Source organism: Elgaria multicarinata, chromosome 6 (assembly GCF_023053635.1).
Source record: "Elgaria multicarinata webbii isolate HBS135686 ecotype San Diego chromosome 6, rElgMul1.1.pri, whole genome shotgun sequence".
NCBI lineage: Eukaryota > Metazoa > Chordata > Lepidosauria > Squamata > Anguidae > Elgaria > Elgaria multicarinata.
In genome coordinates, this window is record NC_086176.1 from 52,135,167 (window position 1) to 52,149,827 (window position 14,661).

Genomic DNA, 14,661 nt, shown 5'->3' on the forward strand with positions numbered 1-14,661 from the left:
TGGAAAGACAGATTTCCCAAATCTTTATGTTAAACAGTGAGCTAGTTTGGATGTAGTGCTAAACCATAGTTTTATCATAAATTATAGTTTGTTTAGTGGCCACAAAGATAAAAATTGGAAGCATCAATTTTCTGGTTCAAATTTATCATAGTTAGTTGGTGTCTGAACAACAAACTGTGGCCAAAGTTTTATTGAAACAAGCCAAGATCAAACTGTGGTTTCTGATCCTGGCTTGTTTCAATAGACCTTAATTTAAACTAACCACAGTTTCTGGTTCAGACATAATAAACTGCATTTAGTTTAAACTAGGAAGCAGATGCTACCAATCACCTCCTCTTGACTGCACCCAAGGAGCAGAGGAGAGGGTAATGTGCTCAAGCCTGAGACTCAAGAAGACTTGTTCCCATAATGCCAGACTATGGTTAGTGCAACATCCAAGTCATTATATCCATTGTTAGGCCTTGTCTATTTATTTTTTATTCTGTAAAAATGTCAGTTTGGAGCAATTGTTCTTGAGAAGACCAAGCACATAATTAGTGCCCAAGTGAGTATTGATTTCTGAAATTAATTGAATGTAACACAGATTCAGAAATGACAAGCCTCTCTTTGGATAAAAGTTGCTTGTCAGGAGGAAAATAAAGTTTTGAATAGAAAACTGACAACTCTTAGCAAAGTTGTGTAAAGACAAAAACAACCTCTTTTGGAACAGGGACCCCATATCTGTGCACTAGTCCTTTCACTGCCCTTGATAATGGGAGAGGTTTGGGAAAATATTACTCTTCTATGCTTTCCACTTGAAAGCAGGATGTGTTGTGTGTTTTTATATCGAGCCCTTGAGATTTATACTTGAAGGTGTATAAATCTTTTGAGGTTTTATTGTACACTTTATGAAATGCCCTTCTCTGTTCAGCAGCTCTTAAACAGTAGTTATAAGTACTGAGCAAACTTTTTTTTCCTGAGAATTGAAAGGCTTAGGCATCAAAAAATTTAGAGAGTGCCGCCTTAATCTGCCTTAGTCTCTTTTCGCTCTGCTAATTTCCACATTTTTGTAAATACATCTCCTCTTATTAATGTGCTGTTCTTTTTTAATGCTGAATCAGTTATCTTAACTTTTATAAACCGCTTCTTTGGTAGAGAGCCTTGTGCCACTGTGGTTTAAAATGTAAATAAACTCAAGATAAGAGTATTGCAGCTCTGTTCTGTGTGATGTTATGGATTGGTCACTCCTGGGAAATAATAGCTGCTTACTGCTATTTTTATGTTGATAGGGCATTAAAATGCTAACAATCTTGTTCTTAAATTAGGAAATGCAAATAGGAATTGTTTTTGGGAACTGATCTCTTACATAAATAATGTGGCGAATAATCTGTGCAGATGCAGCAAAAGGAGAAGTCTTACTAGAGAATTTAAATTCTCTCCAGAATACATGTGGATATTTTAGCAGTTGCTGTGACAATTTTATTTCGTTTCCATATCTTTATAAGCAGGGTTTTGCGCCATCCCAAGCTAATGACTTCTTTTCTGTCATATTCCCCCTCCCATCAACACTTTATACTTCTTTCTGGTTAATTCATGAGGATGAGGAAGATTCATTTGTAATGAAAGCCATCATTCATGCCATCAATGATGACAATGTTCCTGGTCTCCAGCATCTTCTGGGGTCCTTGACCAATTACGATGTCAATCAACCAAACAAGGTATGTTGTGATTATCGTGATTATGCTGTACTTGCTCAGTAGATTCAGTGAGCAATTAAAAGAAAACATAATTACCAGTTTTGCCAGCAAACAAATCATCCAAAGACTCTTGAGCTTCCCAGCATCAGTTTCTGTGAAACTTATAAAGTAGAGTACACAATTTAAGCTTTTGGGGTTAGATGCTTGTTTTTGACTTGAATATTATATGTACGGAGGTGACCTGCTATGGCTCCGTCAGATTCAGTGATAGGGCAAATTATGGGGCAGTCCAAAAGGCAAGGCAAGAAAGCAGGCAAATGGTCATGCACAAAGGTTTCAGTCTAGTATGGGACAGATTAAGTTAGGAATGGTCAAAGCACAGCATTACCACGCAAAGAGGTGGTTTCCAGAACAGTCGTCTGAGGCGCAGCCAAGGTCAAACACAAATAAGGCAGATACAATACACAGACAAAGAAGCAGAGTCAAGCAGGAGTCAATAGCACGGAGGATCAGTCACAAGGCATAGAAAACAAGATACAAGGCACTAGAGCTGGTAGAACAATGTTGTTCCAGCAATGGCTAGCCTGAAACGGAAGACTTATATAGCCAAAGCTTCCGGAGCTGCACCCAAGGCTCAGCTGCAATGTGTTACAGACCCCCTGGCAAAAGTCCTACTTGGAAGGAGGGTCTTCCTCCTGAGGAGTTGTCCTTTGTGATTGAGCTTGTCAAAGGAGTGGCCTGCCTCTTGAGCTATGACGCTCCTGGCAGCTAGGTGGTTGCTCAGCCGCCTCCTCAGAGGTTGAATTCTCTTCCTCCTGTGGGGATGGAACCATGGTCATCTCCCCTGAGGGCCCGGCCTCCACAAGTCACCTCACGTTGTCTGTGTCTGGGAGCTCTGGCTCCTCGGAGGACGAGGATTCCTCCTGTGGGGATGGAACCATGGTCATCTCCCCTGAGGGCCCGGCCTCCACAAGTCACCTCACGTTGTCTGTGTCTGGGAGCTCTGGCTCCTCGGAGGACGAGGATTCCTCCTGTGGGGATGGAACCATGGTCATCTCCCCTGAGGGCCCGGCCTCCACAAGTCACCTCACGTTGTCTGGGAGCTCTGGCTCCTCGGAGGACGAGGATTCCTCCTGTGGGGATGGAACCATGGTCATCTCCCCTGAGGGCCCGGCCTCCACAAGTCACCTCACGTTGTCTGTGTCTGGGAGCTCTGGCTCCTCGGAGGACGAGGATTCCTCCTGTGGGGATGGAACCATGGTCATCTCCCCTGAGGGCCCAGCCTCCACAAGTCACCTCACGTTGTCTGTGTCTGGGAGCTCTGGCTCCTCGGAGGATGAGGATTCCTCCAGCGGGGGACATGATAGGAGGAGGGGGTTTACCCATCTCTCCCATATGATTGCTATACCTAAAATGTCCAAGCTTCAAGCTATTGTTTTCATTGCTGTTTGCTTTTTACAACTAATTTTACATTTATTTATCACTGGTCAAAATCTGTTTTTTCCCCCCCGTTTTTCTTTCTTTTAAGGTTATTTATTTATTTTATTCATACTGTATGTTTTCAAAGAAATAATGCAGATAACAAAATGAAAACATAAATCCATAGACTAGAAAATGCAATACACATACTATAACCAAAACTGAACGTTGTCATTTAATTAAAACAAATCTCCATAGAATTAACCATCATACGAAGTTCATATAGAAATCAGCTCCTTCAAAAAATAATAATCTGAGTTTGACTTCATTGTCTTGCATCTCTCCAATGAACACATTTTTCCTAATTTGTTAAAATCCTTTTTGAACTATAAGACCAAGGACTTAATAGAGTGCTCTAGGTAAATCCTCACAAGGCTAAATAGAACAGAATTATTGCTTATTACATTGTGGAAACAATATTTCTAGGATGGAAAAAATAGAATTGCTTGTTGGGGTTTATGTTTATCACAACATCAGCTCATGTATTTCTAGACTCCATGGTGTACCAGATCCACTCTAAGTCTTTCTCAGAAATCTCTACTTTTCCATATGTAGTATTCCATATGTGCCATACTTTAATTTCACTTTATTCCTGTGAGCTGTTGTTATTCCATTATATTTTTTGGAGGGGGTATGTTTTTGTTAGTTTTATATGTAAATTATATATAATTTTTCTAAACTTTTACATGGGTTTTATTGTGGATCTTTGCTCATTTTGTCTGGACTGTCTTTCATTGAAATTCAGACTGAAAGTATGTGTGCAGAAATTTCCTGTTCATCTTTCTCCCCTATAAACTCTGAATGTCCCATTTTAACAGTTTGTTCTTTACAGCATGGTACACCTCCATTTCTGATTGCCGCTGGATGTGGTAATATTCAAATGCTTCAGCTATTCCTAAAGCGAGGTGCTCACATCAGTGTTCAAGATAAGGTGAGGATATTGTTTGATAACTACCGGAAATTCAATGCTTTATTAGAAAGAAACAGTTATCTTGAATAAAGATAAAGTTATAGATATACCTTCTTGTAGATGAACACTCTAGAGATTGTGAATATTCCTGTAACTCAACAATTCATTTTCTAAATATGTCCAAAACCAACTACATTTTCATCCTTTTATATTCAGCATTTTTATTAACACCAGCAAGTTAATACCAAGTTGAAAATATTTCTGCTTTGAAAAAGTCCCTTTGTTAGATCTTGCTATTCATCCTATATGTGTTGGAAGGATGCTTTATAACAAATTACTGCAATTTTAATTGGTTTTATTGATTATTATTTTGGACAGGCAGGATCTAATGCAATCTACTGGGCATCTCGACACGGTCATGTAGAAACTCTGAAATTTCTCCATGTAAATAATTGTCCATTGGATGTTAGAGACAAGGTAAGAGCAAGATATTTAATCTCTTTAAGCATTTTTAAACTGTTTTATGTGTGTTAGCATTATCCAATGCTAAGGTTTAGAGTAGGCTATAGTATTTTTTAAAGAAATTAAGTAGTTGTGTTTTATTTTTAATGTTGGTTTTGTTAGTTACCTTGAAGGGCCTGTGACCTGAAAAGTAGGATATGTAAATATTTTAAGAAACAAACATTGATGAAGTTTTGAATAAATCAAGAAAAAACTACTCATATGCTATTTTCTGCCATTTTAATTGTGTGTGTGTTTTCCTTGTAAATTGCCATGGTACAAGAATTAGATGTGTGCACTGACTACAAGATTTGGTTTGGACCGTGATTCAGAAAACAGCCTGACTCCGTTCAGGCTAATTTGGATTCGGACCCAATTTGACTTGGGTCTGAATCTTGATTCATGTCTCCTACTAACAATGATTGAAAATCAAAGTGGTATAATTTATTTTCTGTTTTATAGAAGTGGATGACATTTCCGGACAGACTAGGCTTGTGAGAGGATTAGATCGGCAAAATTTCAGTTAAATAGGTGGAGGTGGTTGTTTATTTATTTATTTTAGAAAGGAATTGCCAATAACATTTTTATTACTTGGTAGAATTGGACAATATTTGCCCACCAGATTTCAGATGAACAGATTTATGGTTGTTTGTGCAAGAGCAGCCTTACAGTTTGGAGGGTTTCTGAAAAAGGATGTGCTTATCCCACTATGTTTTTTTGTGGCCAGTTGTTATGAAAATGACATATAGCATAGAGGTTGCCCTGATTGAAGAACCAGCAAAATTTTAGAAGGACAGATGTAGCATTTTTGTGTGTGTGGAAGAGAAGAGTACAGATTTGCAGTGAGGTGGGGGAGATGGATCCACTTCCTTCCCCTGCCCCTCCATAATGTTTTGTTTGACAATTTGTGTGAAATGGCATAAAGGTTTTCCCAACTAAGAAACATCCAGAATTTCAGAACAATAGATGCAGGAGAGAGTTTAGATGAATGAAAAATATTTTAGGCTTTTTTGTTTACGGCTCAATTGGCACCAAAGTCACAGAAAGTGCAATAGGACAGGGAATGGATAATGACTATGGAGCATGCAATGGGAAAGGCAGGATGACTCGAACATCTAGCATTTTCCAAATATTACCCAATATTAAACCCACCCAGGTCTCACACACCACTAGCAATTCTCTTTTAATGTTCTTGCTCCTGGCAGAGAGAATTAGGAAAGAGCCCTAAACGCTGGATCAGCCCTGTGATATTTTACTTCAGCGCCATTTTCTCAAAGCATTGCGATTGGAGAACCCTAATAAAACAATTCACTGTTATTTAGAGGCTAAAGCAGCCAGTCACAAATTTACACCCTTTCCTTTCCCTCTTCCCATCCTGGGCCCAATCTACACCAAGCAGGATATAACACTTTAAAAACATTATGAAAACGGTGTAAGTAATGTGTCCTGGGCCTGAACAGTTGTCATAACCATTATAAACCGTTATAAGCAGTAGTGTAGATCCTGTCCTGGTGTTTTTCTTATATATCCATAAATGTATCCATATTTGGTGGTGTACTGTCTGTGCCTTGAATCTTCAGGAGTATTCAAGGTTTCAATTTTGTCCACTTCAAAGGAGGACAGCTTCAATTCAGACATCTCCTGAATCTGTCTGAATCAGCACAATTCAGTTCAGGATTTAATTGAATCTGAAGCATGTCCCTAATAAATATATATATACCTCCAATAAATAATAGACATTTTGTTCTTTTGAGCACCTCTAAGGAAAAAAATCACATTGTACAGTAGTCACAAAAATGGCATCTTTGGATATTGTTGACAGAGATGATATTCACAATTGACCTGAGAAAAGCAAGTCAGCAGAAGTTTGTAGAGAGTAATTTAAATAATATATAGTATACATAAGTTAATTATCCATGAACCTAACCAACCAGATATTCTTTACCTTCTTTCTGAAAGTGTTACTTGTTAACAATGAAAACTAAAAACTGAAATAAAGTTATACATAGTACACTATAATGTATTTTCTATTAGACCTTGACCAGGGTTTAGACAACATGTTGCATCTCATTGTGAGTTATTAAACTAAAACAGACCATGGGTTATGCTTTTCACCCACACACATAACTCCCTCTCACTGGGTTCGTATGGTATGACAACCCTTCACTGGGGGTGGCATATTCTAAATGGTGGCTGCACCTACTGCAGCCTCACCATGGTGAGGCATTACCCATTGTGAGCTGTTGTGTTGTCTGACCAGTCCCATTGGGTTGGATCCAAATGTACATGTGTGCAAAAGAGCTTGTAGAAACAAATTTCTCTACCCTGTCCACCCCACAACAGTCCCTCCAGCTCCCTGAAAATGCTACACAGGGGATCAAGGAAAACTGCTAAATGGGGTAGGCTATAGTGTGAGGGCTGAGAGAGAAGAGAGGATCAACCAAAACCTGTCAGAGCTATTTTACACCTTCCATAATAATAGGAATGGAGAGAATTGAGCCCATATAGTGGTGTTTTGAATATAGTACAGTAATGTATTGTGATGTATGGTGTATTGTCATCCCTGGCTATCTGATACTATTTCAAGTTTACTGTCATTCTTTTCCCCCCTGAATACCCTTGTTGTACTTGAGGTGGCTATGATAGTCTCTTTAATAGTCTCACATAGCATTTAGATTTGTTTCAATGTGCCCAATATGCCAGCATTTTGATGGTGTTAAAAAAAGAAAGTATGATTTGTTAACAAAATCAAAAAATATTTTAGAACTCTTAACAACCTTGAAAACCCAATTAATTGCTTTGAGAATATGGATTGTACAGTAAAGCTGAAATAATAATAATAATAATAATAATAATAATAATAATAATAATACAGATTTATATAGTGCTTTATACCAGAACGCATTCCAATTAACCAAAATATACAAAACACAACAATATAAACAAAAATTAATAAATACACATTAGATAAACTACTAACCAAAAAATTAACTGATTCACAACTAATCAATTAAAACAACCAAACCATTTTAAATTTTAAACAAATTGATTGTTCCTCAGGCCATACATGGCTCCAACTCAAACAAATAGTTTTTCAGGCCTCATCTAAATTTGTCCAACTGTGGTTCCATTTGAAAGTATAGAGGAAGAGAGTTCCACAATCATGAGACAAGATCAGGCAAGACTAGGGAGTAAAAAAGTGGCAAACAAATCTACCTTAGTAAATACCTTATGTACTTTCCTAGTCTTAATAAAAAATTTGAACATTGTCTATTGACTTTTTCCTTTGAATGGAACAATAGACTGAGCCTCTCAATTTATATAAATCCCATCCAGTATTTATAGATACAAATTTAAGTCATAGTGTAGTGGCATGAGAAGTTATACTTACATTTGGCTGTTTTCCAATCACAGTCCGGAGAAACTGCACTTCATGTGGCATCTCGGTATGGTCATGTTGATGTGGTTCAGTACCTGTGTAGTATTGGGTCAAATCCAAATTTTCAAGATAAGGTAAGTAGTGAGAGATAAACTTTTATTCCTCTGCTAAATAAGAAAAGTCCTTCTGACTAGGTACTTGACATTGATGCGGCAGGCGGGGGCTGGGTTCAACCTCTTAATAAACCTAGGAATATAAGAAGCTGCCTTATACTTTGGTCCATATAGTTCAGTGTTGTCTGTACTGACTGGCAGCAGCTCTTCGGGGTTTTAGAACCAGGGTTTAGCCAAGTCCTACTTGGAGTTGCCAAAGATTGAAGCTAGAACCTTCTCAATGCAAAACATATGCATGCTGTTCCAGTGATACCAACCATTTAATCGTGGTAGCATTAATCATATTGTTTTTGGGTTTATTTGTATGTTATCTTTGTGAAGAAAAACATCCTGGTCTTTTCACTGTGTTGTGGCATTAGTAATAAGATTAATGGCTTAAACTTTATAAGTCTGTGATCTATAGATACTAAATTAATAAAATCTGGAATTTCACAAGGCTCTTCACACATAAATTGCATAAAGGGGGCTTCATATGATGACAAGGGCATGGGGCTGGATTACTGGTGCAGTGTAAATTGACGCAGGCATCTGCAGGGAAGAAGTCTATGCATAAGCAGCTGCTGACCTATATGGTTCATCCCTGCGTGTATCCACATCAATGTGTGGGGAGAGCCAGTGAGGTGCCTGAGAACCAGAGGCAAAGCCAATGGTATGACTCTGTTTCCCCATCATCATACAGAACCTCCTTCATATAATTAATGCATCAAGGGGGCTACTATAAAATATGAAATTGAGACTACGGTTAGATTTCACAAGATAAAGCATCATATGTGAATAAGTGATGACATTTGCATAGGAGATTGATTTATCAAGTCAAAATTGGAAGTGATGTTAAAGCATTATAGATGTGTGATACGTCAGCTTTATTAATATCAGTGTTATTATTTTATAGGAAGAAGAAACTCCTTTGCACTGTGCTGCTTGGCATGGTTACTACTTTGTTACCAAAGCGCTGTGTAAGGCAGGCTGTAATGTGAACATTAAAAATAAAGAAGGGGAAACTCCACTCTTGACAGCCTCGGCTAGAGGATACCATGATATTGTGGAGTGTTTGGCCGAGCATAGCGCTGACCTTGATGCAACTGACAAGGTTAGTTATGGTTGAATAAGTCACATTTAGCTACAAGTTGCCCATAAAGGTTTTGAATTGTACAGAACTATTTATATTAAATTCCTTTCATAGCTTGTTTGGATATTGAAAATCATTTTTCATTGTCAGATAAATATTCATTTAAGAAATAGAATACAGTACTACTAAAAATTAATGTTTTAAATGCATTTATTTTTATGTGAAATAAACATTGCGTAGAGTTTGCCTCTGTTAAATCTGCTTTAATTATCCATTTAGCTTGATGTTCAGTTCTTGCATTTTTATTGTTCTCATAATGCTAAACCATTGTTTAGTGTTATATCTGACTGCAGCGACTGATCAATTATGTTGTATTCAACAAGGAAACTTTCAGATATCACAGAGATCTGTTTCAGGGTGGGGCGGGGAGAGCATATAAAATAGCTATCTTTTCTGCCTGAAGAGTTCTGCATGAATATTGCATTAATCTTTACCTGTTTTATACTTTATTTAAATGCTTAACAGTTACCTGATTTATATTGTTTTTTGTTTGTTTCTCTAGATAGAAATTTGCTATTCATCCATTTTATTGTGTGTATTTAGGATGGACACATAGCCCTTCACCTTGCAGTCCGAAGATGTCAAATCGAAGTGGTTAAAATGCTCATCAGTCATGGGTGTTCTATAGATTTCCAAGATAGACATGGCAACACTCCTCTTCATGTGGCCTGCAAAGATGGAAATGCCCCCATTGTGATGGCACTCTGTGAAGCAAACTGTAACATTGATATCACAAACAAGGTAATAATACTTTAAAAAAAAATATACTAGCCCCACAGTGCTTGTGCTTGCATTAAGGACTTAACAAGATTTTATATATACATACTACATATCACTGAATGTGAAAAAGGTTTGCACTTGACGGGTATTCAAGAATTTTATTTCAAGCAAGTGCTGCTATTGCAGAGGAATTCCTTTTTCCTAGCACCTAAAATAAGAGATATTCTCTGCCATTAGTAGTACCATTGCAAGAGTGAGCATTGCATCAGTACTAGTATCAGGCTAGTGTTATCATCATCTATTGGGCAGTTCTCATGAAAAAAAGGCAAGTTCTTTCTCCTTCTCCCTATCCTTTTTTGGGGAATTGGTTTAGCTGTATCTTATGTTCCTTGGATTTCTGTCAAGGTTGTATGCTCTCCCATAGACATGCCTTTCCCTACATCTCTATCTAAAGAAATTCCCCCCTCCATACACTAAACTGTGTGGATTGCAGGATCAGTTGAATATATGTACTTAAATTTTCATTTTTAATTGTATTTTATATCACTTCCTTTAATAGATGAGGATTTGAGACTAGTTTGCATAAGAGTACTAAAAAGACGTCCATGTAGACAGAAAGGTCTGGGTGACTAGCAGTGATCATTTCTGACATGATACAGCCATAGGCAGATAGTCCACTTCAAGCCTTCTCTTGGCACCATTGCCAAACACCATCAGGTAACAAATTTAAAACACCATTTTAACTTGGTGTTTTAAATTTGTAATTTTGCATTGCTGCTGTTTTTATCTGGTTGAGCTTTTATATTGTATTTTATATTATGGTTTTATACTGTTGTTTTATACTTTGAATGTTTTTAATTTTTGTGAACCGCCCAGAGAGCTCTGGCTATTGGGCGGTATAGAAATGTAATAAATAAATAAATAAATTAAAATTGCCAGGTTGACCACTCACCCTCCACCAATACTGACTTGCTTCTGCAGCAGCAGAGGCAACAAGAAAATTGCTGCATTAAATAAACAAATATTTAACTGCAAAAAAAGTGTATTGTCTGGGTATAAGAATTCCTTTGCATGTTTTCTAGAGTAGAAAGGCTAAGGAGTAGATCCCTTACTTTATTTTGCATTCATGCAGCTAGTCACAAACATCTGGCAAATATGCACCTTTAATAACCTGTATATTAGATGTTTTTATTATTACTGCTTTGTGAAAACAGCTCAATAAAGTGTGTGAAATCTAAATACAATTCTTAATTGGTTTAACTTTATACTTTATACCTCTTAAGAGCTTGAATGACTTCAGAATACTTTTCATGATGTTAATTTACTTTAAATGGCTTTAGGCTCTCTGCATATGTATATAGACAGCTTGATAGATTTTAGATGGCCTAATGCTTCAGAGTGAAGGGATATTCTGAATAATAGAGCTTTTATGTGCCACTTTAAAACAGTTCAATTCAAAAGTCCTTGCATTCTTTTTAAGGAACATTGTTGTTTCTTAAGAGCATTAAGTAGTATTGCAGTACAGTCTTGACACCTAAAAACGCTCAGTGACCTTCTGTACTACAACTAGCCATGTAAAGTTGTGGATTTTTGGCTGACCCTGTGCAATCATTAATTTGGATTATTTTTAAATTTAAGTCTCATCAGCTGCCAAGTGAAAAGCTTATGATCATGAGCCTTCTGCCCCCTTGTGTTAGCTTAATCCTGACTGATTGAGCAATTAAATGCAAAGCCATGATAGAAACTATGCTTTCAGGGAGGCAGAGTGACTTCAGCTAAAGTTTTGATTTTGTGGTTAAAGATTGTTGGCTGGTCTCAGTGACTTGGCACAAGTATGAAAAAAACAACCCTACATTTAAAAGTTACCTGACATCTAAAAAAAGTCAGCTTCTATAGCCACCTTCAACATTTATGTTGGCTTGCAAGTTAAGTTATTTTGTTTCTCTTGGCATTAGTTTCTATACATTTTATTCAAGATTCAATCAATAGCATTTATTGCATTAGTCCTTGGACCATAGCAGCCACAACCCAGAAATAAAGTTTATAATACAGTGATCATCAATTAGAATTGGTCATTAAAATTATTAAGGTTAAAACAAGGTTAATTAAGATTAAATTGTTAAAATTTGTCATTAAAATTATTGAGATTAAAACATATTCCTAAAATAAGAAGCTTTACTTATAAAATACATAACATTATAAACTCGTATCAGAATGCATTTCTCATATTTCCGAGTCTCCCTGACAATTTACAGCAATGGAGTTTATATGCTTCTCCCTATGTTTAGCAGCCTTTAATGCAAAAGAAGCAACCCTCCAAGCCACATATTGGTTAGTTCCTTGCAGCAGAAATCCCAATTTCTTCTTTACATCCAAAATTTCATTTTCTTTAAAGAGAGATCTAAATAATGGTCTTTAATGTCAGTGTATAGTTGGCCTTCAAGGATATAAAGTGTCAGATCTTCCAAAACTGGTTTGCCACAAATACACAATCTCTCCTGGAATGAAATCTACCAGAGTTCAACATTTGTTCGAAACACAATCAAGTGAAAGCCCTTCCATATTCCATTGTCATGGGGGATAAGAGGTACCCTTCATGCTGATGCTGACATTTGTTTCCTGCCAAACATCTAGCTATTCTAGAGGATGTAAGGGAATCTCTTATCAGACTGTCTCTATCCAAGACTCTTCGTTTAAAGCTCTTTCTAATAACATTTCCCCATGGGTTTGAAGACTGTAAGGAAAAACCAAAATTTAAAATTAATTTGGAGAATTTCTGCAACCATGAAGTACCCAGATCGCTTATTCTCTGATCCTCTGAACACAACCTGGATATCTTGTTTCCAACAATTGGTTTATTCTTCCCCAATAATTTGCCATCCTAACATAAATTAAACCAGTAATCATTCCCATCCCTAGTTCATCTCTGACTAAATACACTGGAATTGGTTTTGAACCCCCCTAGGACCAAACAAAGAAAGTGATTTTGAACTCTTTGAAATTTGGTGAGATCGGCATAGCCCCAAATTCCTGCACCAAATGTTAGCATTGGGATCATCTTTGCTTTAAAAATATTCAAAATTGAGCATATTGATCCAGGGTATCTGAAATTCAGCAATCAGATTAGAAATTGCACACAAGCAACTGATTTCAGTTTGTTTATTTATAACTCCCGAGTTCCTGTAGTTGAAAAAGTTATGCCAAGATGGCAGTATGAGTTTACCTGTTCTAGCTTTCTAGAATTAAGCCATCTATGCATATATATATATTTACCAAGAACTATTACTTTAGATTTAGCTAAATCATTTTCTAAGAGCTGAACTGTTTTAACAACCTTCTCAAACCAACTAGAGATGTTGAAAGTAAAATCATATTGTCCGTGTAAAGTAAAATGTGTACTCTTCTGTAAAGAATTTTAAGCATGTGATAATTCTGATTATGCAGAAATACAATGATGCCATTTATATAAAAATTAAGAAGAAGTTAAAACACAACCTTGCCTCATAACCTTGTGTGTCAGGATTGGGTCTGTAAGAGCTAGACTTGACCCTGTTCTGACCTTCATAGATGTTTCTGTATAAGGAGTTTTCATTAAAACAAGAGCCTCAAATCTATATTTGTATTTAACATTTTGGCCCAAAGATGTTGTCTATTTATTGAATTAAAGGCTGTGCTGAAATCAATAAAAGCTGCAAAGAGTTGTCCACTTTTTGCTGAGTATTTAATTATCAGGTGATGTAAGATGTAACAATTATCCATGGTAGATCTTCCTTTTCTAAAACCAGTCCTCTAGTTTTGCCTGGAATATCAATCAACTTAATTAGTCTGTAATTTCTTGGATTCTGATGATTGCCTTTCTTAAATATCAGCACAATTATGCTGAGATTCCAGCCTTTCGGTATCTGTCCAGTGTTGTTATGGGTGAATAGACTTGCTAACAGTGAAGCCCACCAGTCTAGTTTGCTCTTAAATAGTTCAGGTGGCAAAAAGTCTTCTCCTGGTGCCTTATTATTTTTCAGTGTTTGTATAAGGGCTTTGTATAAGGGCTCTGATATAGATACAAGGCGCCATAAAGGAATAGACTTATTTTCTAGCTCAGAGGTCAACCCACAGGTTATTGTCCTTTCCTCTTCTTTAAATAAATTTAATAAAAAGTTTTCCCATGTTGCCAAAGAGAACACTAGAAGGTGCACAGAAGATGTGATGTCCAAGTAAGTATTCACTGATTTTCTAGCATAAAGCCCTTATTCAGAAAAAGGATCTCAAAATACTAACAGTATTAAAGCTAAAAAATATACATTTCAAATTATTACCATATTAAAAAGTGCATACTTAGTTTTATATATAATTACAACAAACATACCTTCTAAAAGTATTTTTAAAAGTACAAACAACTTTGAGAACATTTCTGTGTTACATACGTAGAAATAAACAAATATTTGTATTTTATATACAAATGTTATATAGATATAACACTGTTTTTAACTTCTGTAAACCGCCCAGAGAGCTTCAGCTATGGGGTGGTATATAAATGTAAATAATATTAATAATAATAATAATATACAAATAGTTTGTTTCTATATTCCCATAGAAATCACTAAAGAATAACAATATCAAAAATATTTTAAAGACGTATTATAAAAGGATTTATTTTTATTCTTGAGAGATCTGCAACAAAATGTTATAGGGGATCT

The 14,661-nt window shown here is 36.4% G+C and overlaps 1 protein-coding gene across 1 annotated transcript in view; it reads left to right on the forward strand.

Moving 5' to 3' along the window:
• The window catches only part of DAPK1 (death associated protein kinase 1), a 93,214-nt gene that overhangs the window by 53,443 nt on the left and 25,110 nt on the right, over nucleotides 1-14,661 (forward strand). The window contains exons 11-16 of the mRNA XM_063129412.1: nucleotides 1,578-1,697; nucleotides 3,988-4,086; nucleotides 4,444-4,542; nucleotides 7,981-8,079; nucleotides 9,011-9,208; nucleotides 9,791-9,988. Of these exons, the coding sequence (XP_062985482.1) occupies nucleotides 1,578-1,697; nucleotides 3,988-4,086; nucleotides 4,444-4,542; nucleotides 7,981-8,079; nucleotides 9,011-9,208; nucleotides 9,791-9,988 (813 nt within the window). The remainder of the gene's footprint in view (nucleotides 1-1,577; nucleotides 1,698-3,987; nucleotides 4,087-4,443; nucleotides 4,543-7,980; nucleotides 8,080-9,010; nucleotides 9,209-9,790; nucleotides 9,989-14,661) is intronic.